Raw genomic sequence first — 25,861 nt, 5'->3', positions numbered from 1 at the left:
TGTGTATTTTTATATTGGCCGTATTCTTACCTACAATAATTACCATAACAAAATGAGATAGAGAGGGACGCCAGGTGGCTGATAAAAGCAAAGTGCCTGTTGTAGCTGAGGTTGTTATTTTCAATAAAAGAAGCCAGCAGGCTGAACCAACATCCGAGTCAATCGCTGTTTACACGAAGGAATATCATCAAAACCGAGAAGATCATGTAAATTATGATGTCTCCAGCTGATTCAATTAAGAGCACACCTGTTAAGTTTTCTTCTGTCTCCCTCCTTGTGGGAATCCATATGTTTGCAGAACCTGTCCCAGGGGCGGGTCCCCTCGGCTGCACATCGGACAGCAACATGCAATCACTTGCTATTTAATGCAGCCGGAACAGAGCGACGACGTCAGATTTCTCTATGGAGCCCGCGTGTATCTCCGAGCAATCCATTTATTCCAGTCTTTTCCAAGTCACCGCCTAGTAGTTTCTTTGTCCCATTTCGTGTTGACTCATCCGTTGCTACTTTTGTGAGTACTTTTTCGGACCGTCTTCTGTTGTCACTTTGTCACCCTCGGGTTTAGTTTGAGCGCTTTCCTTTGCTACTTTTATTGTTAGACGTCGTCGCTCTGTCGGTTCTGTCCCTCCTGCCCATTGTGGTTTAATATTTCACGTTGTACAGTTTTGTCAATGTCGCCCTTGGTTTTCTGTTTAGATCCGTAGTGCGTTTGGTTTAGCTTTTCTGTGACTCTGTTCCACTTGTGTGTTACTTTTTGTTATTAAATTATTATTCTTTTGCCATTTCGAGTCCTGTTTCTTTTTGGGTCCAACTTTCACTTTTATTTTTTGGTGTCGAACACCACAGCACCGGTTGGAGAACACGGAAAGGTATTTGATTTGACTTGTTTATTAATTGCAGTCTTTTGGCATATACACACATTCATAAACTTGGTGAAACACGGATGCTGCTCAACTTCGGGTTTTTACAGTCAAATGAACTCGAATTGCTTCACAAGAAAAAGAAATAACTGCTTCGAATGCATTCAACATTACGCTGGCTAGGCGTTCACTGACCGTTCACAAAGTGGGAACGCTCAAACACACTTGACTTAACGGGCAACAAATATATAACTTACAAATATGAACACAAGAAAATATGAAGTGTTTACAAAAGATTGGATTTATTCTGTTTTGCTATTGTTTTGACATTGTTTCCAGTGTTGGTGTATCTTACACGGTAACATAGAGAATACCAGAATTTGACCCAAAAATTAAGGGTGTCTCTTATACACAGGTGCATCTTATATTTGGGGAATAAAGGTACTTATTTCATTTATATAAAAAAAATCCATATATTCTTTTGTGTCATTAAAGTACTATGTACACAGATACTTTTTTTTTTAATCAACAATTTTGTGAAAAATTTCTAGAGTCGTTTTCCTTTAGGGACCTGAGATGGGCAGTATGCACCCCCTTTTAAAAGTAACAGTGAGGCCAGTGCCTTTTATTTATTTATTTTAGAAACTGAAGACATTTGGGTTTTACGTTTAAAGGTGAATTTGAGCATTTTTTCAGGAATTTACATCTGGATCTGATATAAACTTAGAAGATAGCACCTTTTGTTTGGACCTGCCCACTTTTTGCACTAGCAAAGTATTCTAACATGTGACTGGCAAGTCTGTTTAATTTCCCAGATGTGTCCGACTACTTCAAACAAAAATAGGGCTGAGTGTCAACACTTGGTACACAATGCTATGTTGTGTTTCCAATTCAGATGTAAATTACTAGACATAATGGGTGACACGTTGATCTCTCAAGTCACGCCTGTTGTGAGATCAGCACGTGGAAGGTTGCCTTTCGCTGGTTCTCCCCCTGCCTGCCGCCATCCAGGCCAGCCTATTTGAGCACACGTCCGTTTCATAATGGGTCAAATACCGCAGAAAAAATTATCCACGCAGACTCGTTGTTGACAACAAAGAGGCAACTAGGTGGCGCTGAACGAAAGTGCATTTTTGTGATGTGCTGTGCGAACGCTCTAAAATGGATGCATACTATATCAGATTAGAGGTATAGATAATCATTTTAAGCCTTGTAAATTAATGCAATTCAAACACATATCTGTACATATGTTATAAGTGGACCCTTAATGAGACCCTTAATATAGTGGTTGAAAATGAAGGGAAAAAAAACTCAACTGGTACTTGTAGAAATATGGTACTTTTGGTCGTAGCATACAATTCAAAAACCTTTGCAAGTTTTTCATTATTCTTCAAGCATCATTTTTCCAGATTACTTCATTTTTCATAGATAATTTTAAGAGCATTCTACCAACGGTAAATAGTCTTTTGATCAAATACAGGCCTCAGTTTTATGGTTCTTTCAAACCCTCGCAGGAAGCAATTACCGCTTGCACTTGTGAGGACAAATTTAATACCAGGATGTGTATGTAACTAAAGTGTATTTCTGAATGTCCAAGTGTTTATAGACATGATAAGTGTTAAGAGAGGGGCAAACCTCTTTGAAAGAATGCGAGTTATGTCACTCAGTTTTACAAGATAACTGAGACTTGTTATCTTACTGCCAGAATGTGGCCATAGCTAAGTAACATGTTAGATAGTTCCCTTTTGTTAAATCAACCATGATATGCAGCTTTTTCCAAGTGTGTATAAAGCATTTTTCCGGTGCCGGGGGGATGGTTTAAAGTATTCCCTGAGGGCTGTAGTTCCATATGATTACAGGGATAGTAGTGCTCTCCACATCCCCCACTGTGAAGGAAGGACCAACCACCACCAGCAGTTACCCTCAACTCTGTAACACAACTGGCTGAGTCATATTGTAGTGACTACTTATTAATTAGCTTCCACTTTTTTTCCACAGCGGCTGCTTTGACTTTTAACTCATTTTAACTTCTCTCATTTCACTTTATGATCTTGATATTCAAATATAGCCGTCCGGCCTTATGAGAAGATTTGTGGGGCAGATATCTGTAAATGAGCTAAATACTAAATACTTGCTAAATATAGATTTGAGAATATGAAACATTTTAGAAAATGTCAAGATGCCTCAGGAGAGGTCAGTTCTGCTAATACCACAATTGTTTTTGCATTGGTTTCTAAGATGAACAAGTGAAATACACACCACAAATTACATTAAGTGAGCATCTGCCAGTCACCATGTGAATTACTGGGCACTGTGAAATAGAGCAGATTCCAAGGACACAGTAGACGCCTACATTTTACTCGAAAAAGACTATACTTGGTCCCAGTCTAAACCATTATGCCAAGCCCCCCCCAGAAAAGACAAAACTTTAAGCCCCCCACTAGGCTCGCTGACTATCAATAAGATTATTATCCATAAAATTGTATAAATTTACCTAAACCTGTATCTTTTTTTTACATTAACAAAATAAAAAAACAAAATAAATCAACTTTCAAAAACTGTCAATTAATTTTTACAGCGTTTATACGGGTTACAGCTTAGTATAAAACTGAAAAAAAAACAAGTGCATCGAAGTGTCTTAAACTTAAAAAAAAAAAAGATTAACATTCTTCTTTTATTGCAATTACACTTCACATGACCAAAACAAAGCCTCTTCCCTGGAGTCATCCGCGTCCCCCATGGCATCATGTCGCAAGCCCCAGGGGGGGACTGCCCCACTATTTGGGAAGCACTGGTCTAAACAAAATTTAAATTTACACTCGGATTTGATCTGAATATATAACTCTACTTTATGTCTAAATTTTTACGTTTGAATTTTCAACTTTTGACTTCATGTTTCTGGTTAAAATACCAAATTTGCAAGTTGTCTTCAACTTTTAAAAACACAAAACAAGCATTTTTTTTTTTTTTTGTCAATCTCTCTTTGAACAGTTTTTACCGGCCTATGATTTCAAAACTAGTTAGAAGTGTGACAAACAAAACACACCTAAAATGTATTTGATTTCACAGTGATACCGGGCCCTCTGACAGAAACTATAACTACCATATAGCCCAAAATAAAAATGAGTTTGACCCCCTGCGCCAGATGCTAATGACTCATTATTAATCTTATATAGACGCTTGTGGATCTACATTAAGTTTATCTTAACTTTTTGACAGTAAAAAACATTTTGTTGTCACATAATACGTCCTTCAAGATCATGCTCACATCACGTCTTTTATTTATTGCTGTGGTTATCTTGTTTTGTATTTGTAACATAGTTAAAATCTTAACAATTCGGTGAAGGAATTTTTTTCTCCCTCCAATTACATGAAGTGTCTTTGAAGATAAGTGCTGAAAATATGCAAAGACTTCAAACAATTTAATAGTGAATTGCTGAGATACAGACTGAGATTTAATATTTTATATCGAACGTGTCACATGTCATTTATAACAAAATGGTCACCATGACTGGTGTATTTGACAATTCTGTGTGTATATGATCATAATCTGCATCTAAAAGTTATATATTGAATCCCAATTTAATAATTCAGTTAGGTATATAAAATGAAACAAAATGAACTGGAACATGTTGCAGTTTATACCTTCTGTTGAGATGCATGGACATTATAACGTGCTGATGATCATTCGTAATAAACATGGACTCTGGATGTGTATATATATATATATATATATATATATATATATATATATATATATATATATATATATATATATATATATATATATATATATATATATATATATATATATATATATATATATATATATATATATATATATATATGTGGATGCTCACTGCAGGAAGGCGGTGCAGAGAGCATGAAGAGACTTCCATGACTTTCACACAAACGCCTTCAGTGATGTGAGACTCACATATAAATACCCCGGATGCGCACACGTAAGTATTACTGGACCACACAGGCTATTTGAAGGTCAATAAACACGGATCAGCCATTAAAATCTGTCAATATACGTGATACCGTTAAAATATTAATAAATTAAAATTAATATCCACAAAATTTTAAGTCCAAATTACAAATTGCAGTTTAATATAAGAAGAACATTATTTTATTTATTTATGATTAATTGAATATGAATGAAATAAAATAACACAAACTTATTAAAAATGAAACAATAAAAAAAGAAAAGGCTTGCATCCTCGGTCACAATCGATCACTCTTTTCAATATCTCCCAATTTTTCTTGACCTCTTCATGCTCTCTTTCTCTTGGCATTGAGATGTACAGTGTATCCCACTCGGGTGTTCCCAAAAAGTTTTTAAAAAGCACCGTAGCACATTGAGGAGCTCTGTTTACCTTTGAATTGAGATGTACAATACTGTATATCCACTCAGGTCCCCAAAGAAATATGACCAAGTCGGGACAGGTTAGCTAATAGCTACGCTACTCCTCCAAAGCAATCAGGCAAAGCCAACACCACGTAGCTTGCTTGTTGATCATTGCACCGCCTTCCTGCAGTGAGCATCCACTCACGCCACGTTCAATGTGAGGCCTTTAGAAGGCAATCTTATGAATCGATTGGCTATACAGCTGTCTATTACGTTATACACATCAATACAAAAATGCTAGGGCGGTGGCATTCAAGGATGTCAGCAGGTGAAGCAGGTGTTGGATCAAATATCCATCTACGCTTGCGCAGAAGCCCGTAACTGTTAAAGCAAATGCCCTAGCCTCCAGGAGCAGGCAGATTCCATACAGCCTGGCAACACAAGCTAGCTGAATTCTAATTGGCTAAAAACTAAAACTTAAAACTACAACACTAGAAGGCGCGTAACCAAATGGATATAATACGACACGAAAAGAACAGAATATTTAAAAAATATATATATATATAATATAATAATATATAATAATATAAATAGTATAAAATAATATAAAATATAATAATATAATATATATATATATATATATATATATATATATATATATATATATATATATATATATATATATATATATATATACACATCAGTGTCTCTCTTCAAATCACACATATCACTATGACTCAGTCACTTAGGTAAGTCCCATGTCCCATATGCAAGCATTATATATCTTACAAAAATGTACACAATTTAAATTGATTAAATCAATCATACCTGAATTACTAATGCAATTCATTTCAATATAAGATGTCAATTAGATGCAAATGATTACTCATCAATGCAAACCTTTGCATTTGCTAACATATACCAAAGGGAAATACGTGGCATAAATTAAAATGCTATCGCATTAAAAGGCAGCATTATAAATTAAAATGCTAACACATTTAAAAGCAGCACTATATAACATGCTGAAGATAAGAACCAACATTAGCAAGCATGTTATCCACACTCACAAGTTGTTGGGTCAACAAACCAACTAATTTGGGCATATTATGATACATCAACATTCTTCAAAATAAAGTACAACTTACAGCCACGCGTGGGAGAGATTTCACAAAGAGACAGAGCAATGTGTGTTTTTCTGACAGTGACTGCTTTCAATTGAAGCCACACCGTCCTTCCTCACTCCAAAATGTAATCTCAACAGAATCCAGAAGTGGCGCCAAAGAGCAAGCCAAACAAAGCACAAATAAAGCGCAGGTCCATTATAAGTATAAAAGAATAAACTAAATCAATTTAAAAACATCATTATTAACAGGCCAGTTATGCAGTTACATAAAGGTGATGGATGGATGGAAGGAAGGAAGGAAGGAAGGAAGGAAGGAAGGAAGGAAGGAAGGAAGGAAGGAAGGAAGGAAGGAAGGAAGGAAGGAAGGAAGGAAGGAAGGATGGATGGATGGATGGATGGTGCCACAAGTATTTCGATTAACATTGCATTTGTAAATACAAGAGACAAAATGGCGGCTCCCTGAGATGGGTTAAAACTGGGGGATTTTGTTGCTTAATTTTTATTCCAAAAACACAATTTGAATAAAAATGCCACAAATAAACCAGTGGCAGTGCATAGAAGATATTTTCGTAATTACTTTTTGTCTTGACTCTCTCTTTAATACATTGTTTAAAACATCACCCGTGGTGTAAATATTGAGTTGAGTTCAAAGCTAAAATCCAAACAAATCAGAGGCCAATAAGAATCAGGAAACAGATTGTTTTCCACGCTCACGTGAATTAAAGACTCAACTTCAACAATAGAGCTACTACAAAGTTGTGGGTTGGACCAAGAAAAGTGATGAGTACATTATGAGGTCGTCTGTGTGAACGCTAAGTGGTCTTAACTTGATCCCCTAACCTTGTGCACCTTAATACGCTCCCTTATTGTAAGTAAACCTCAGCTCATTGAGCTATACAGTAGTGGAAAGAACTGCTCCTTGCACAACTAAAAGGGTATAAAGGGGGAGGGGTGCTATTGGTTTAGACCTTCAATCCCTGCTCCCAGGCTCCTTTCACTTCATACCAAATGGGGACTCCTCAAAGCCTGAGTTGAAAACAGGAAATCTTTGCAGAAACCCTACACCCCACCCCCAAAGGATAAATGAATTAACAAGGGAAGACAAAGAGAAGTGATCACCTGGAGCTATGCTAACAATTAACATGACAACAACACAGTATAACCCTTGCAGACCGACTCAAGAATCTCCAAAAAAGGAGCTAGAAACCCATGCCAAGAAGCGTTTACTTGGTAAAGAAACCCAGTTGGGAGCGCACCCCACCCGCATTTATATTTTAAACTTTAGATATTCATGTGGCGCTAGGAGAAACATTTTTAACTGTGTATCATCTTTGCCAGGTAGAGACATTAAACATGTAAGAGACTTTTGGTTATCACAGACATCATTATGTCGCGGAAGAATATTAATATTTTTTGTTATTATATGCAGAGAGCCTCAATTTTCCTTCAGACAAACAGTGAATGGGGGGCTTACCGTAGCATCTTAGGTTTGGACCACAAAAAAACATCCAGAGCAAATTCCTCATGAAGTTCATCATAGTGCCAGAAGTTTCTTGGAGGGGAAAACAAAAAACAAAAAGTAGATTTAAAAAAAAGTGCGAGAAGACAATTATCCAGTTTTAACAGCCTTGTGGTCCTCTTGTCCGATCCCCTTCTGCGGTTCCGAATCAGCGAGCGGGCCAAGACAGAGCGCACAAACTCCGGATGTGAAGGTGGTAAGGAGGCATGCAACTCCACAGGAGATGCGGGTGCAGGCACACGGGCGAACAAAGCCGCGTTTGGGATCGTGCGGCTATCCCACGACTGTTTGAGTGAACTCCACTCAACAGGGATGCGCGCGTCCTCGAACGCAACGTGTGCGCGCGCCTGTGTGAAAAGCCAATAGGCGGGGGTGTCACTGAATGTTGCAAGCAAGAAGACTGCAACAGAAATGAAGTTGAGCAACGTAAAACTCCAACACGGAAACTTTCGCAAACTATAGCGATTGGCGAAAAAGTTACAACTTTTGTTTAAATGTGTTAACGTGTAACTAATGCTACTGTTGAACAAATAAAACACCAATGGATAACTCATTCGAAAATTACAAGGCAATATTAGACAGGGGTATGGCCTGTCAGTTTTCTTCGGGTGGCCACGGCGACAGAACATTTCACCGAAGACTGTCCGTCAGCACATGAGCGTATGTACGCAATATATCTTGCTCACCCCTCTGTATCTGAAAAGTCATTGTCTCATCATCCGCAGTCAACATTTTGCACCCTGATCAATTGTCACTGGAAGTCAAAAAATGTTTGCATATTAGATTGATGCACCAAAAAATGTTTGCATATTAGATTGATGCACCATTCCTTTAAATCATCCATCCATCCATCCATCAATTTTCTTGAGCCGCGTATCATCAAAAGGCTCGCAGGTACCTATCCCAGCTGTCTATGAGCGGGGGACACCTTGGACGCTCCCAGCCAACCGCAGGGCACACAGAGAAAAACAAGCAGTCACGCAGCAAAGGACAACCACATTCAAAGTATACCTTAAAAAAAAAACAAACACTAAAATCTCTCAATACTTTGTTTCATTTCTTGCTTGTATTATGAATGTGCTAGGCAAGGTTAGTTTGTGTGTCCATTTTTATTTGAATGAAACCGTACAGCGGATATTGTGATAAATGATGTCCTTTACTGGAGGCATATACCGCTTCAAGAGTTTGCTCTCAGGTTAATTGTAAACATGCTCTGAATACATACAGCTAATACAAACACATTGTAGCAGAGTATCAAGCGACCTAAGATTTCTGCATCTTGGTTTCCAGATAAAAGCTAGTGCAATGGAAATGCATGCATCCATTGCATCTTGAACTCATGTGTGGTTTATTTTGTACAATCCTTTGAACTTTATGTCGAAGGCATTTAGGGTTACCCTAAAAATAAAATTTACACGATTTTCCCAGAACTAAATTGTAATCTAAAGCTTTCATACGTCTTTGCATGTAGTGCGTGAATCATCAAATTCTCTCAAGTTGTTCCAAAAACATGAATGTGGGTGCGTTGGACGCTCTTAATTAGAAGTATGAATGGTTGTTGGTCTGTGAGCCCTGCGATTGGCTGAACTTGTCTTCAGGGTGTCCCCCGCCTACTGCCCGAAGACGACTGGGATAGGCACCAGCAAGCCAGTGACCCTAGTGAGGATAAGTGGCTACAGAAAATGGATGGATGGATGTTGTGTTCATTTTATCCCAAGACGGTAAAGTTAATTGCATCGCAACCAAACCAAGCCATTGGAAAGACCAGGACGTTCTCTTTTGAGGACAAAGAACGTAAATTGGGTTGCGAGAATGAGTTTCAAAGACCTGCACCAAAATCAAATGTCCACTATATGTGACTTGGCTTGGGTGATTTTCCTTTTCACAAATCGCATACTGCCATCTTCTGGGTAAAAATACTACGACAGTTGAATAAATATACAAAAATATGACGTGCAAGTTTTCTCCCCCACATCGCCTAATATTTGATGACAGAATAACATAATTTCCAGCGGTATAATAGAACGCGAGCCATTGCAATTTTAAAATGCTACTCCTCACATTAATGAGTCCTGTGCAAACAAATTGATTTTCATTTCGATCAAAACATAAAGATTACCTAGAGCTAAAAAACGACTAAAAGATTTTGAGATCAAAATCAGGGTTTCCAATTAGAATTCTGGATTATTTGTTTCATAGTCTGATCTCATTTTAGGTCAAATTTAAAATGTTTCACTGTTTTGTGGGTGGCACAGAAGTAAGCACGTTTGCCTCACGGTTAAGGGATTTGGGTTGGAATCCGCCTGGCTTCGGCCTTCCCATGTGGAGTTTGCATGTTCAATCAATCAAATCTAATTTATATAGCCCTGAATCACCGAAGTCTCAAAGGGCTTCACAGATGAAAAGAGGACATGTCGAGACTTCTTTCGAAAAAGTAAGTCTTACAGACATCTTTTCGTGTAAGGTACACAACAGCATCCCCTGTCAAAGCTCCCAGAAGGGGAAGGAATGTTGTGTCTGAGTCGGCGTGAGTTCTCTCCAGCCATTCTGGCTTCCACCCACATACTAAAAACATCAACATCAGATTTCAAAATGTGTGATGATCATAGTTAAAATGTATTTGATTTCACAGTCACAATGGCCTTCCGACAGTAGGTATAGCTACAATGTGGCCCATGAGAAAAAAACAAAACAAAAAACTTTGACACCGCTGTTGTAGGGGAAGTCTCCCAGAGAGCACATCTGTTTTTATAAAAGTCTTCATATTTTTCTTTTGAACTTCGAAGGTTTATTCAGATTATTGCCAGTAGGGAAAGTCTTCATCAAACAGGCTATTATGAATGAATATTTTGAGTGTTATAAATGGGAGAATATTTTTTTCACTGCCACTGCTGAGCTGGTTTTGTTTGGATTCCATTTGTTTAGCTGTAACAGCTTTGAGGCATTGTTAATGGTGTGTGGAGATGACCAGAGCACTTTTGTGTTGGTGTGAATAGCAAAAGTGTCCATCTACATTCAAGTCCCATGCTCATACTATACACTAGATCAGTGGTTTTCAAAGTAGGGTCCGTGAAATAATTTGGGTGTTTCGGAACTGATTTAGTTTTGCTTTTAGCAGTTACATATTCATGTCTTGTTTGGCTAAATCTTTGTTTTTTGGCGCCGCCTTTGACCGTAGTTGGTAGTGTATTTTGCGGTGGGGAAGGAGGGGTGTGGCTTCAGTTTCTGTCGGCTTGCATGCGTTGTTCCTTCTCTTTGTGAGCTCTGGCCCACGAGTGTCAGTGAGTTGTGTTGTCTTCGTTGGAATGTTGTCATTAATGCTACAATGCCCCAAATTAGTCAATTGTTGGTCCAACTTGTGATTGTGGACATGCTAATATTGTTTTTATGCATAAGGTGTTACATAGCCTTGCCTTGAATGTGTTTAGCATGTTAGCATTTTCGTTCATTCTAGGTATTTGCGTTTGGTAAAAGTTAGCAAATGTTTTGCATCGATAATCATACTCGGTTACATCTAATTAATGTTTTGGATTGAAAGGTATAGCATTTGTAATTCAGTGATACGATTAATTTAATCTACAAATTTGTGTAACTTTTTCTTTTTTAAATTTTCCCGTATGGGACTTGCCTGAGTTATGTTTGGTGTATTTTCTTTTCTTCCTGTACTACTGACACAACTGAATGAGAGATACACTCATTTACTGTTCGCTGTCTGGACACCTATATAGAAGCCATTGTAACATCTAGGTAGGACAGACAGAACAGTATTCATGAATTTTCAATAAAGCAATCAATTCAACCAGTTAATATATTTTAAAAAATGTAAGAAGTTTGAAATGTGTCAAAATGCGATTTGTGTCTACAATTGCTTGTTAAACGAGGCGCTAGCCAGCAAAGCTAAAGCAGCATTTTATTGTATAATGCTGTTACACCGAAACTTGCACGGGATCTGTGCTTTGTCACATCGGGTGACTTTCAATCAAAATACTGTATCTAAGAACTCATTTTACCAGTGTCTGAAACAGTGTAGAACATTAATTTTACCGAAAGGTGGTGTTGTTGCGCACATTTTGTGAGGTTGTATGAAACCGTGGACAACGGAAACAATTTATGATTCTGTGTACGATTTAAACAGTTTTTCAGTAAGGACAGCAGGAGGTGCAGCATCTCCCAAGAGAAGTGCCACTCCTCATGTAGCTAATACATTTTAATGATAACCAGACCTATGATTATATTTAAAACATTAAGACACATTTATTTGCAGGTTTTAAAAAATTACAGTTATTTCATGAGTACCTTTTTAATGAAAAACAGTCTGAATCTTACACACTGTCCCATTAAACAAACTTGTTAAGAATTAAAAATGGGAAGTCATTTTACAGAAATCATTTATCCTATTTGTTTTATTCATTTATTTTTAATTCTCAAATGAATGTCACTCGCCAAGTGTGAGGTGTAAAACACTTTTAGCTTAATGCAAACTTCCTAAATACTTTCAACTTTATGCAAAGACTAACAACGTAATGGCAATGTCATTTGTACATTTGCTTGACAAGATGAAAAAAATGCAGTTTATAAACAGATAAGTAATAAAAAAGATGAAAAAAATAAAGGTAGCACAAATTAGGACATAATTTTACATCTTTGTCTTTTAATAATTCATAACTGGCTGGGTTTAAAAAAAAATTGTTGTGCGCAAAATCTAAAAGCAAGATGAAAAAAAAACAAAACAAAAGGAAAACATAGTTGAACATGGTTGTTGCAATTTTAGTAGTTGGAATATTTTAACCATCAACAAATGATGTACAAGCAACTGTCAAGTATTCCAAACAGTAACAATAGCACTGCAGCTGTCAGTCAAAATTATCACGTACGATACGCAATACACTATTGAGAACTTAAAAAAAAAAAAAAAAAAAATGGATATAAAAACCAGAAGTAGAAAATCCAGAAGCTCACATTGCAAGATGTGTGAGAGTGCTCACAATCTGAGTGAGGTTCTCTTTCATCTTTACAACACAGTCCAAAGAAAGGATAAGATGTCCAGTGATATTGGTCGAAAGAAAAAAAATAAAAATAAAACGTGTGTTTATTTAAGTAGTGCTAAAGCGGCTTCCTGGATATACGACTTGGCCTTCAGTATGTCTTCCTCAGTCTGTTCAACGGTCACCACCACTCTGATGCTGCGGACACAAGGAATAACAAACAGTTGTTGTTTCAGTCCAGCAGGGGTGGTATCAAGGCTGAGCTTACCTGGGCGGAGGGAGATACCGCTCCTCTTTTTCCAAGTATCGGGCCAGGGTCAGTGCCACTTGTCTCTCCATACACTGACAACCAAAATATGGATACAGTGGTGCGTTACAGATAAATGTCTGTCTCAATGTGCCAGCCATGCTATACACAATACACAAGAGGCCCCGAACCAGTCCCGGGCCACACCCAAAATAATTAGATTTTAGTACTGATTTAGTTGATCATTTAACAATTCATTCATCTGCACTTGGCTTGGTTAGATCTTTGTTTTTTGGTGCCGCCACTTGCCACGGTTGATATTACATTTGGAGTGAAGAAGAACGGTGTGGCTTCAGTTGGGGACCCCTGCACTAGGCAGCACAGCTTCAACACTACAGTTCGCAGTCGAACTAAGACATCAAGTCAAAATATGTCTCAAATAAAATCGAATTGGACATGGAAGGCTTGCAGTATGAGTGTCTACAGCCAGGCCTGCCATTACCCAAATTCATGTAATGCACTGTGCGCAGAGCACCAAACGGTCTTAAGGGCACTACAAAAAGCTGTGGTGTGGCAAATATATATATATGTTTTAAGTAACGTGGGTCGCTACTTTGCGATTTTCACTTTTCATGGGGGTTTTCCGGTCCCCATTAACCATGCAAAACAACACTGTATATGACGCATTTAGTGTTAAACAAAAGGAACTCACATAATCGACAATTGAACGCAGCAGTAGCATGTCAGACTCTCGAGAGCCTGAACTTGTCTCCAGCTGCAGGTGAAGAGCAGGGGCTAACGGCACTCCCACCAATTTCAGTCCTGGAATTCTGGAGTACAAGAATGAACAAATATAGTCTCCATTAACCGTGAAAATCAAAGGATCACAATGGATGGATGGATGATTAGATAGACAGACAGACAGACAGACAGACAGACAGACAGACTAAAGCGGCAGTCATGTCACGTGAGGATCAATATCGTTCAGGAACGATGGAAGAGTTGAGTTGTGACGGTTGATATAGTTTCTGTGAACGTGTTTTTGTAAGAGTCTCCTTCAGCTAATACCATATGGTTCTAGTTGGAAAAGGTGCAATGGAATTTTACACTTTTATCTGACTTTGACCAGTAAACTGCAACCTTAAATGCACATTCCCACTAAATAGGTGAACCATATTTAGGAGCATTACTAACACTAAATAACTTTTTAAAAATTGTACAGTATATAATAACTTACAACTGTTTTCTATAATTAGCTCATTCAGCCTGCTTATTTTGCTGCATGGAAATAATGTATTTATTTCATGAGATATAAAAAAAATAATGTAATTTCTTTAGATAAATGTTAAATATCTCAATAATATCAATATATCACAATTCAAAACCCATGTCACCTGTTTTTCCCAATACGATGCAGTCCTATTGGAGATGGTTATATGGCCATCATCTTGAATGTGCTTGTTTGTAATTTGATTTCTGATCTACTAAAGCAAAATTCGGAACAACATTTTCACCCGAGAGTAGCAGAAAATGCATTTTAATATTCCGGACGAAAGATAAGTAAAACTAAAAGAGTATGTCTGAAAATGGATGCTCTGATTGATGCAAAAACTAGCAAGCATCTGTCTGAATTTCACCCAGGAGAAGAAGTGGGGCGTCGCTTGGTAAGCGACTACACTAAAGCATTTCAGCTGGACAAGAAAAGAGCACCTGGGTTTCCTATCCAGCTATAACTATGCAGTGAGTATACATAGTTTTGCAAACACATCCATTAGGCAGACTTCCACTGTTCTAATAAAGTTTCATAGTGTTCGGTAAACAGAACTCATGTCTAATTCATCAACAAAACAAAACGAAAAAATATTACATACATAGATATATAAATACACGGGGTGCACATAACTGGTACGCAGGGACGCATGCATGGCAGAAATCACTGATGTGTAACACTGTGCGCTTCTCTTTGTGCATTTGCACGAAGCAGTACTTTAATCCACGACAACCAAGCCTGTTATTTTTTTTTTTTAAATGGCTCTTAAACTGTGCCCTGGATTGAAGCACACTTAAATATGGTGCAAGATTTACTGCTCACATCCTCAGCTAGCAGACACAACAGATGAGGTTTGATACAGATGTTGAAGGTTTTCATTTATACTTTATTTGGCAAATATGAAAAGAGGATGTGAATGTAACACAACTCATAGCCAACAAACCAAACTAGTCGAGAAGCAATAGCTAATCATCCTTTTGCTAGGTGGTGAGACAAACAGCAGGAACAACGCAAGCTCTGTTTGATAAATTTATCCTTGCCTTTCATCAAGCTAAGCATGTGTGTCCCATATTTTCCTATTCTGAGGATATTCCTTTCCTGAAACGTCTTGGACTGGCTGTCGGGGCTGCGTATCATTCTCATGAAGGTGTGAAGGAGATTGCTTATGTTGTGTCACTTTATAGCAGTCTTTCTCAAACAGTGGGGGTGATGTGATGGCAAGGGGGGCGCTTAGGGAATCGGGCTTTACTTTTACGCTGTGTAATGTTAATTGCACATCTAAAGCACCAGGCGGTGCAGTGATGCTCTCTAAGTCAAAGTGTGCAGGAGTTATAAACACAATTTTATTTTTCTAAATTAAACTGATTAATGTGATTTAAAAAAAAAATCAGCAGAATGTTTTATAATTTATGCTTCAGGTGTAAAATATTTAAATATTGGTGTTAATGTTCCAGATCATTTTACATTTATTATTTATTTATTAATCTGTATATAAAGCCTGTAAAAGTCAAACTAACATTTACTTGTTGATTTAAATGAATTTTTTGTTGTTGATATGATTTTCATTGATAATATTATAGTCAGGCCAGTGGAGGGGAATGCAAAATACTTTCTTTTGGGGGCTTTGCTGAAAACTATATAATAATTGTGAAGCAATGCTTTACAGTGACGGAGAATTTATCCTCCGTCATCCTTGGACTAAGAAAACTGGGTGCCGGCCGAACTGCACACACCATCACTGAGACTTATGAAACTTTGAGGACGCACTCTTGAATAACTCGACTGCAAGGCTGGTCACTGTGTTCGCACACAGATGGTGCTTAACGTGGAAGCGACACTGAGGAGGACATTAAAGAAGACTGTTTATAATGAGAGAAAAGGTGCGTAGCAGGAATTATGTCCTGGTACTCATGTAACTTATGTGCACCCCTGTACATACAAGCAGACATAATAGTGGTAGAAAACTTACCCTTTCAATTCTTTGTAAACATATTTGCATTTCTCCCTCAGAACGTTGAATATGTCTGTAAAAACAGAACCAAATTTGCAGTTAAGTATAATATGGGAGCAGAAATAGCTCTGGTTATAGTTATTTATGTCTCAAACGCGGAGCTAGGGTGCGAACTGGCAGTTGGGGACCTCTGGGTTAAGGTGCTGATGAAATGAAAATGATGGCCCAGTGAAAAAAAAGGTGAAATGCCCACCAGCAGAAAAAAAAAAGTAAAATGCCCACTTCTGGTAATTTGCATAGGAAGACCAGCAAGGAGAAGGTTACAGTAATCAATGCAATTGGATAAAAAGTGGAAAAGTGTGCATTAACAATTCTGTGTTTATTCAATTTAACCATCTTATTAGCTAGCTCAGCTTACTATTTTTCAGACCATTGTAGTGATAAATATTCTTGCTTGAATTGTTTTGAAATCCTGGGAAGTCTTCAGGGTACTAAGTTTATTAGCTTGTCAAAATACTGTATACGTTTTAGTAAATCTAGACACTCATTTTTACTTGAAGAAACACTGGAATGTTTTGCCCTGGTTGATGCAAGGACACTTGGTAGAGTTGTCTACCAACAATCTGCCTTGTAGATTTATTTGCCACATCACTTCACAGATCTCATTTTAGGTATTCTTTGAGGAAGACATTTTGAATATTGTCAATGTCTCTCGAGAGTGGTGTCTTCACACACTTCAAACAGGGATGGTGGCGCCCCTTGTGAGGCGCAGATATTTGGACACCAGCATCAATGTTTTTGACATCTTCCTACTCCTGCTAGTTGTCTAGTTACTGTATGTTTTACTTTGATTAGAATTGTGTCTGTTACTTGTGTACAAATGTACATCAAGTAGTAAAAAACATGTACCTGGATTTTCCTCCATGATGCTGAGGGCCTCTATGGATGCAGCAGCTAGCATGGGAGGCAGGGATGCAGAAAAACAGTAGCCTTGTCCTGACAGGCGCTGCAAACAATGTTACATGGATTCTTATTTGTCAAACGACATGTCACTGCAGACCTTGAAAAAGAGAAAGTGGCTGCATTTTGGTGCTCATTTCGTATTCCATAAATGCAATATAAACTGGATTATTTGATTTAAATTAATGGGGCTACATAGAGCATGTCATTGCAAGACTTGACTCCCTGTTCAAATGTTTTTGGTTATTTCATTCTAACATCCCGATTCAGCCATGTTGTGCCAATGGCATTAGCCATTTAGCCAAAAACATAAAATGCACTTTTGCGCTGTTTTTGGCTAATTTTTTGTGTGACCGAATCGTTGGGAGTAGAGCACTGCTTCTCAAATATTGGGGTGGGCCCCACTTGGGGTGGCGTGGATGACCCCATGGAAAAGGCTTGTCGTGTGTAGTTGCAATGAGATGTGAAATTTCATCTTTTGTGTTTGTTTGTTTTAGGTATTTTGATGCACTTGGTTATTTTTTCTGTTTTAGACTAAGCTGTAACCCATATAAACGCTGGAATAAATAATTAAGTTGTTGAAATTTGATTTATATTGCTTTTTTCTTTTGTTAATATTAAAAAGAAAAGCGGTTTAGGTATACTTAAATTTTTATGGATAATAATCTTCTTCATAGTCACAGCAATGAGTTGAGGGGTCGCGAAATGTTTAATCTTTCCTAGGAGGGTCTTGGCAAAATATAATTGAGAAGCACTGGAGTAGAGCAACATGTACTGTACATTTGGGTTAAATTCATTGTGATTGGCTGTTTTGCTTTATGGAAACTGCCCTCTTAAATGCTATTTGTTTACCTTATTGAAGCACTTTCCTTTATTGTTAAATAAGTTGTAGAATTACATCTGTATAGAAGAAATAGAACAAAAGAGCCACAAGCCAGTTATGAAGCCGTTAATAAAAACTGTATTACTGTAAATGGGAAAGCTACTTATTCAACACATGACATTTAGACAAGCTTGAGGATAGGCCAGATTTGATGAAGATGAAGCAAGTTTGCATGGGGGTGAGCGAGAAAAACCTCATGTATCTAAATTTTTACTGCAATGGTGTAATATGTTTGAAAATAGCTTGTAAGAAGCAATGCTACAGAAGTTTCCTCACAATTTGTGGACATTGGTGACAACGGTTACTCTTGAACCTGCATGGAGGGACATTAAATGGAAAGCGTTGCAATACAGGCAGGCCTCCGGTTACACGGCACTCGACCTACGCTGATTCGACTTTACAACGCCTCGTCCCTTCCGCCATTTTGTCTCAAGTAGCCCACCAGTGTATGTAAAGTGTCTATTTGTGTTTCATAATTTTCTCAGTATCCTCGCTGTTTTTACGCTAATTTTTCACACCGAGAGGAAAACCATTACGATGGAAACGAAGCTGAATAAGCTGATAGTTATTTACATTTTTACGAGATATTTAAGGGTTAGTTCTAACTTGCGCGGAAATTTGGGACACATCGCCAACGTGGGAACATAACTCCTTCGTAACCCAAGGACTGCCTGTATAATGCCAACAGCTAATTGAACTAATTCCACTCTTTCATGCCAAGAGCGAAAAAAGACTTCACCTTTTCAATCATTCATTCAATTGTAATCACTGGGGGAAAGGAACCACAGAAATATTCTTTTGTGGGTATTTTACATAACTGCTGTAGGGGTTTTTTTGTTTGTTTTTTTTTAATTCAACTTTGGTGTTGCTGTACTTACCTGGTGGTCTATAACAAATGAGCGTCCACAGCAAAAGCCTCCAATGGAAGCCACAGAATTCTCCATGTTAGCACTGATCAGGTCAATGTCTTCAATCTGCCCAAACATTAAATCAAATAAATTGAGCATTTCAGATTACAGACTGGATACAGTATGAAACTGAAAGAGTCATTCTGCAGACCTTTGCTTAAACAGCTGACGATTAGTTGCATTAATCTTTTATCAAACTGAAAATACTTACATCAACTCCAAAGTGCTCTGTGACTCCTCGGCCATGCTCTCCCAACACTCCGAAAGACATGCTCTCTTCAAGGAAAATCCGCACCTTATACTTGTATTTCAGTTTCACCTAGATGAACAAATTCAACAGCTATTCCAACTTGACAACAATATTATAATAAATGATAATAACTCAACTCGGCTACAAAAGTACAATGACAAAAAGGTCTGTTTACCTTGCATTCATTCTATTCTAACGAAAATCAAAAAATACATTTGGGGACGTATTTTCAATTTTTATTTTTAAAACAAAACTAGGATAACTGTTTTGATAACTCTTTCAAAAATCACAAAGTATGTGGCTTTTTCTGGAAAGGACTCTGAATGTTCAATTGTCGATTGGTACGCGTTTCGGACTGATTTATTCGTACAATTCATAGAGCCTGTCTTTTAGCGGAGTATAGGCGAAGTTAATGATTGATTGCGTACAATTTGCTCAAGTAATTGTAAACAAAGTTGCCAGAATATTACTATTCGTCTGGCTTGACTTGGTCTTTCCGTGTGGAGGCTGGATTTGCCGCAGTATTTACTGCCTTGTTGATAACATCCTCTAATCTTGTGTCAGAAATATCCTTCCAGGAAACTTGTGCAAAAATCGCTTCACACCCATTGCATAACATCCTCACTGGATACTGAATAAATTGGAAACATCCACATATGAGAGATTTGAAGTAACGATTTCATTTATCACATTTCTAGAGGGTTCGAGGAACACCATCACACTCAACATGCTTATGTTAGTACTACCGCTGAGGACGGGTCCAAACACTGCTTCCAGTTTACCTTAGTTTTTTAAAGAAATGTTTAAATATCCCTGCATTTTTGCATTTTGAATTAACATATACTGTATTGGATTCTTAAAATGTATATAAAAATAAATAAATAGAAATCACAACATAAAACAACAGAAAATACAATTTCATTGTTGTATTTTCATGGAAAACCGCTTTTATTGTAATTTAAACCAACTATTATTATCGGAAAAAAAAAGGCCCCATTTTTTGTTTTGCATTTTAGAATCAGAAATAGAATGGACGCAAGCTACACGAATTGACACGACAATTTTTTTGGTTAGCATTTAGACATAATTGTCATGGTTTGTTGGATTTTGGGATGTGGGTTTATTTTGAGGGGTTATGTTTTCATATATGGTTCTGCTCCTGCTCCTCTCGTGCCTCCCTGCGTTAGTTTTGATTTAGTCCACCTGTCTGTTACCTGCCCCTCGTGTCCTCCAATCCGCTCCCTTTGCCTGTTGTCCTTGCCCAGCTGCCATGTGTTAGTTTGATTAGTTTGTGAATGTATTTAAACCGAGTTTCTGTTACAGCCCTTGTCGGGTCATTGTCATGTCTTGTCATGTCATGTCATGTCATGTCGTTGTCATTATCATATAGTCATCTTGTAGTCCCGTCTTGTCCATCAGCTCCGTGTTTTTCTGCCAGCCTGCCCGTAGTGTTTGTTTTGTTTTTCCAGCCTGCCTTAGTTCGAGTTTTTTTGCCGTCCTGTTTTTCCCGCTTTTGTTCCCGTACGTTGAGTTAATAAATATGGATTTCGTCAACCCCCTGTCCCGACGCTCCCCTGCTTTTGGGTCCTCCTCCTCCGCAACCATGCCGGCATTCACACCCGCCGCGCACCCCCGTGACAATAATCAAATGGGCTTCGTTTAAAGGCCTATTTTTGTTAACCACAGCAAAGGTCCATTGAGAAAAAAATGCATCCTGCCATTTAACAATTTGAATTTATAATTTCAAGCTAACGGTAACTAAAGATCCTACGTAACACCCATATGAAGATCCATTTGTGGCGAGGTGTTCAAGTTACTTGAATGTTTGGACGACTTCTAGTGTAAAATCTCTGCCAGCCGCTACACATATTCTGAGTTTGGGCTTTAATGATTAAGTGACAATAATAATAATCAATTCTAATGTCCCAATTACCAGTTCAGGAAGAGGACACATGTCAGCAGTGTTGATGTATAGTCCCTCCACTACAATGAACCTGCGAGTCACTCGAGCCTTGCGAGGGTTCTGCAACAATAAAATGGCCAGAACTGATAATCAAAGCGACATTATGACAAATGATATACATTCTGTTCATCAGAAATAACAATACAATGTTCCCTCGCTACATTGCAGTCTGGTAAATGGGGCGTCAATCTATTTTAATTTATGACCATATTTTCATTCATGACCATAAAGTTTTCTATTTCTCCAATCTTCTTGCTTTTAAGTCAAACTAGTCAAAAACAACAGTAATTTTTATTAAATAAAAAAACAGCCCCTGCTATCATTTCCATTTATGACCATATCTATCTATTGCAGGTTTACCTCCCTATCTTTCTTGATATTTTATCTCCTGCTAAGTTGGACCAGAAGAAAAAAAAAAGAAAGAATTTTATGTATTTATATTTTAAACAAAAGAAGCAAACTAAAAAAGTGAAAGAAAAAAAAAAGTTAAATCTCAACCTGAATTTTGGTTAGTGCGAGTATTTTTGGGAACGTAACCTGAGCAATATCTGAGGGAACACTTAAGTAAGAAAACAAAAACATGAAAAAAAAAAAAAAAAAGATTTCAAACGTTTTAATATCAAGACAGAAAAAAAATATCCAGTTCTTACTAAGTCTCATATTTAGATCAGTGGTTCTCAACCTTTTCTCAATGATTTATGACCTGTGAATTATTTTTTTTCAGGCAAGTACACCCTAACAAGCACAAAGCATTTTTGGATGAGAGAAACAAAAACCATAAAATAAAGAGACATGTTTCATGCGTGTTTGATTTATTAAACTTTGGAACTGCATTTGTATTGGTGAATTACTCAACATTGGAATAACAAATATCATGTAAGATGCAAGATCCATCCCTGGGTAAATTTTCCCACTATTCATCGTGTACCTCAGTCTAAAATTAACTTAAAAAAAAAAAAAAGTAAGGATGTGGCAATACTGAGATTGGCAATTAGCTGGATTGACTGGTTTCACAGGATTGGGTTAAGATCAGTTTTCTGTGTTTTCAGGAATTTTATTGGTCAGAAAGTGAGGAAATAATCCAAAACTATAAATATCTTCCCAAGTGGAGCAATAAAAGCTCAATTTCTGATTAGACAGTGATACGTTGGGGTGTTTTGAGAGGAAGTGGGTATCTTGGAGAATACCACAGCCACGTGCACACAGAGACAGACGCAAAGATGGAGACAAGGGGAGAGGGGTGAGAGAGGCAGCCGGGGAGAGGGGTGAGAGGCAGCCAGAGAGAGCAAGAGACAAAGCGAGAAAGCAAATGAGATACAATGCAAGACATGAGAGAGGAGAGAAATAGACTGAGAGAAGCATAGAGAGAGGGAGAGTGCGTGAGAAAGAAAGAGAGAAACCTGGAATTCTTGCCCTCGCTGCTAAAAAACAAAAAAAATCCTAGAGGCCTCTTTGGATTGTAAAATAAAAATTCCTGGGGTTTACTTCCCCTTTAGGTATGTGCTAATGCCAAGACAGTGACACATCAGCATGGGTCTGCCTGAAAGCCCATGGGTAAACAATTTGAAGTTAAAAAAAAAAAAATCCACAATAGAAAGGCTTATTCACTGGGGGAAAAGAGACTGTTGATGACCAGATAGGGAAATGCTTAGAAGAATAAACCTAAGCATTGGCTAGCTATCTTTGGGTCAGTCACCTCACCTAAAACAGGTTTTCAAAATGACACAATGATCCAAAACGCACAGTTAAAAACGCACAAGGCTGACTAGGAGAAAAACATTGCACTTTTCTGACGTAGCCTTCCTTCAGGCTTAATCAAAATCCTATTGACATCGATGGAAGAAGCTGAAATATCTTCTGGAGAAGGGACTTGTCAAACATGACACAAAAGGAGAAATCTGCTCACAAAAAGTGGTCCTTAACACATGATGACGGGTTCAGGTGTCCCAGTGATAGTAATAGAAATGTCTCCCTCCTGTACCTACACGACTGTGCACCATTGCATGAAGCAAGGCCCATAAAGACATGGATGACAGTGTGGAGTGAAACACGAGTCATGACCTCAAATGGATTGTACACCTTTGGGATGAATTCAAGTGAAAACTCATTGTGAGAGCGAGGCCTTTACATCCCACATTGGTGTGTGACTTCACACAAACACACTGCTGAACTTGTGCTAAGCCTTCCAAGAAGAGTTGAGATAGTTACAGCTGCAAACAATGGACCAACATCATATTAAACCAGATGAATTGCGGGAATGTCAGTTAAATTCATATGCAGTCAATGCAGGTAAGAAAATATTTTTGTTAATAATAATAATTAGTCCTTCCTTCAGGTAAAACTCTTCAAGAATAACCTCTACAAATATTAGATTTGCCCATATTTACCAACCTGCTGGTCCTCCAATTCTTGCTCCTTTAGAAGCCTCTCCAAGTCATCCATGTCATTGTGTTTGAAGTATTTAATAAAGCTGCGGGAAGCCTGCAAACCTTTTTGGATGGAGAAACAGGCTGCCTCATCCCTGAACGTAAACCCAAACGACAGAATATTACAATAATGTAAAAGCAACAAGACTTTATGCATTAATTATGAGCTTTTCTCTCTATGAAACAAATCCAACCGTCCCTCCACCCACCTACTGAACATGCTGGAACTATGGTAATACACAAGTTTATATGTTAAAGGTAGGGGTGAGATGAGATCTCGCAAAATTTGAATCAGACAATTTTTCATTGCGACACAGTACGAGGTCAATTTTTTTGGCTGGGATTTGCGTGGACTAGTTGGGCCAAAGGGGTAACTGAGAATACTCTGCATGAAAGTAGAACACGCCACCAACACATTGGTGAGGAGGTCAAAATTAAAATCTCGTCTAACCAAATAATATATGGACATGATTGCGGTGATTAGTTGGAAAGCTTTTATTTTGAAGTTGTTCCCGACTGCAAGTTGCAGTGCAACAGCTGACTTGAGTCGTCTACTCTATGGTCACAAAGTGTCTCGACAACACAACAAATGTTGCTCTAAAAGCATGTTCAATCGTATCCAATTAAGGGCACTAACAAATGACTTAAATATGCAGTTTAATACAAATAAATGAGGGCACACTGATGCTGACAGCCTGACACTCATTGTTTAAAACTGATTGTTTTATATAGTCAAGTATTGAGTGCCCAGCACAGATTAGATTCAGGTAAAAAAAAATGTTGATTACCAAAAATGATAAATGTTTGTTATTCATATTTACATTTATAATTATTATTATTATTATTTTTTTTTTTATTTTAGCACCGGAGTTATGTTTTTACCCGAGAGATACAGGATGGTCTGATTGCTTTCAAATCACATGTGCCGAAATTTAGTTTTTAAAGAAAACGAGTTTAAAACATTAGCAGATGAGACATCTCGTTTCATCCCATTCTTGATAAAACGCTTCATATAATTGACATTATAGAAGACATTGTCAAAGACGTTATATAATGCTTTTTTGCACAAAAACATATTACAACAAAACATTCGGTATCTTTTACAGTCAGTGTATGAACATGTTTCACCTATACTCTCCAAAGATTGTGCTTACACAAAGATGATGTCTCCCCTTTTAGCGTAAGCAGGAATTGCACTAGCAATAGTCGCAAAGCCATAGGAGTAGATAATAGCTTCCTCTGTTTTCATGAATTTGGCTAGCCGACTTTCCAGCTCCAGGTGGACATCTGGGGGGGAAAAAATAAAAAGATGTTTAAATTGTGTTCTTTTCGCTGATAAAGCAAAAATTAGTCCAATGTCATTCAAAACAAAGGAGAGCAGACAGTAAATCATTAATGTCATGCCTTTTGAAAATGAAACCATCCAGTATGGCAGATACAATCTTGACAAAATACTATATATTCTACTTTGTGATTGCAAAGTCACAAAATGCAAAAAACTTTAAGGAATATAACTACTTTTTCAAGGCTTGTAGGGTATCTTATTTCAAACAAAATATCTGAGCATCTAATGTGGGTCACAGAGAATACTGTATATTAAAGGAAGATGGATGGGTGGATGGATGGATGAAACTGAAGCAGATTATCAATTGTTCTTTCAGAATAGTGGAGAAGAGCAGATTGAGAAAAACAATTCACAAATAACTAACTAATGACCAACTACAAAAATATCTCCAGAAGGACATTTGCATTGAAAAAGAAAAACAGTCCATGGAAGTTAAACCTTTGCAATTTTAGTCATGTGTAGTCAGATAATCATTCTTGTTTTAGACCATACAACTTAGCTGGACTTTAGAAAATACATTCATACATACCTACATACATATATACACACAAACACACACATGTATGTGTGTGTGTGTGTGTGTGTGTGTGTATGTATATATATATATATATATATATATATATATATATATATATATATATATACATATATATATACATATATATATATACACACACACACACACACACACACACACACACACACACACAGTGGTACCTCGGGACTCGACCATAATCCGTTCTGAGGTGGTGGTCGAGCACCGATTTGTTCGAACACCGAAACCAATTTTCCCATAAGAAATAATGGAAAGTATGTGTGC

The 25,861-nt window shown here is 37.5% G+C and overlaps 2 protein-coding genes across 3 annotated transcripts in view; both read right to left on the bottom strand.

Annotated features, from left to right (window-relative positions):
* The window catches only part of ror2 (receptor tyrosine kinase-like orphan receptor 2), a 56,568-nt gene extending 48,443 nt beyond the window's left edge, over positions 1-8,125 (bottom strand). For both annotated transcript variants that reach the window (XM_088435898.1, XM_088435899.1), the window contains exon 1: positions 7,809-8,125. In XM_088435898.1, the coding sequence (XP_088292024.1) occupies positions 7,809-7,872 (64 nt within the window). In that variant the 5' untranslated portion in view covers positions 7,873-8,125. The remainder of the gene's footprint in view (positions 1-7,808) is intronic.
* Positions 8,126-12,250: 4,125 nt separating this feature from the next.
* The window catches only part of sptlc1 (serine palmitoyltransferase, long chain base subunit 1), a 21,368-nt gene continuing 7,757 nt past the window's right edge, over positions 12,251-25,861 (bottom strand). The window contains exons 6-15 of the mRNA XM_088435219.1: positions 24,851-24,983; positions 23,662-23,791; positions 21,241-21,330; positions 19,269-19,376; positions 19,028-19,123; positions 17,216-17,312; positions 16,325-16,379; positions 13,798-13,915; positions 13,107-13,180; positions 12,251-13,036 (exon numbers count right to left, since the gene is read on the bottom strand). Of these exons, the coding sequence (XP_088291345.1) occupies positions 12,943-13,036; positions 13,107-13,180; positions 13,798-13,915; positions 16,325-16,379; positions 17,216-17,312; positions 19,028-19,123; positions 19,269-19,376; positions 21,241-21,330; positions 23,662-23,791; positions 24,851-24,983 (995 nt within the window). The 3' untranslated portion in view covers positions 12,251-12,942. The remainder of the gene's footprint in view (positions 13,037-13,106; positions 13,181-13,797; positions 13,916-16,324; positions 16,380-17,215; positions 17,313-19,027; positions 19,124-19,268; positions 19,377-21,240; positions 21,331-23,661; positions 23,792-24,850; positions 24,984-25,861) is intronic.

Source organism: Hippichthys cyanospilos, chromosome 15, assembly GCF_059441005.1.
Source record: "Hippichthys cyanospilos isolate Australia breed blue-spotted pipefish chromosome 15, RoL_Hcya_1.0, whole genome shotgun sequence".
NCBI classification, from domain to species: domain Eukaryota; kingdom Metazoa; phylum Chordata; class Actinopteri; order Syngnathiformes; family Syngnathidae; genus Hippichthys; species Hippichthys cyanospilos.
Note: the sequence above shows the minus strand (reverse complement) of the source record. Positions and strands in the feature narration are given on the sequence as shown.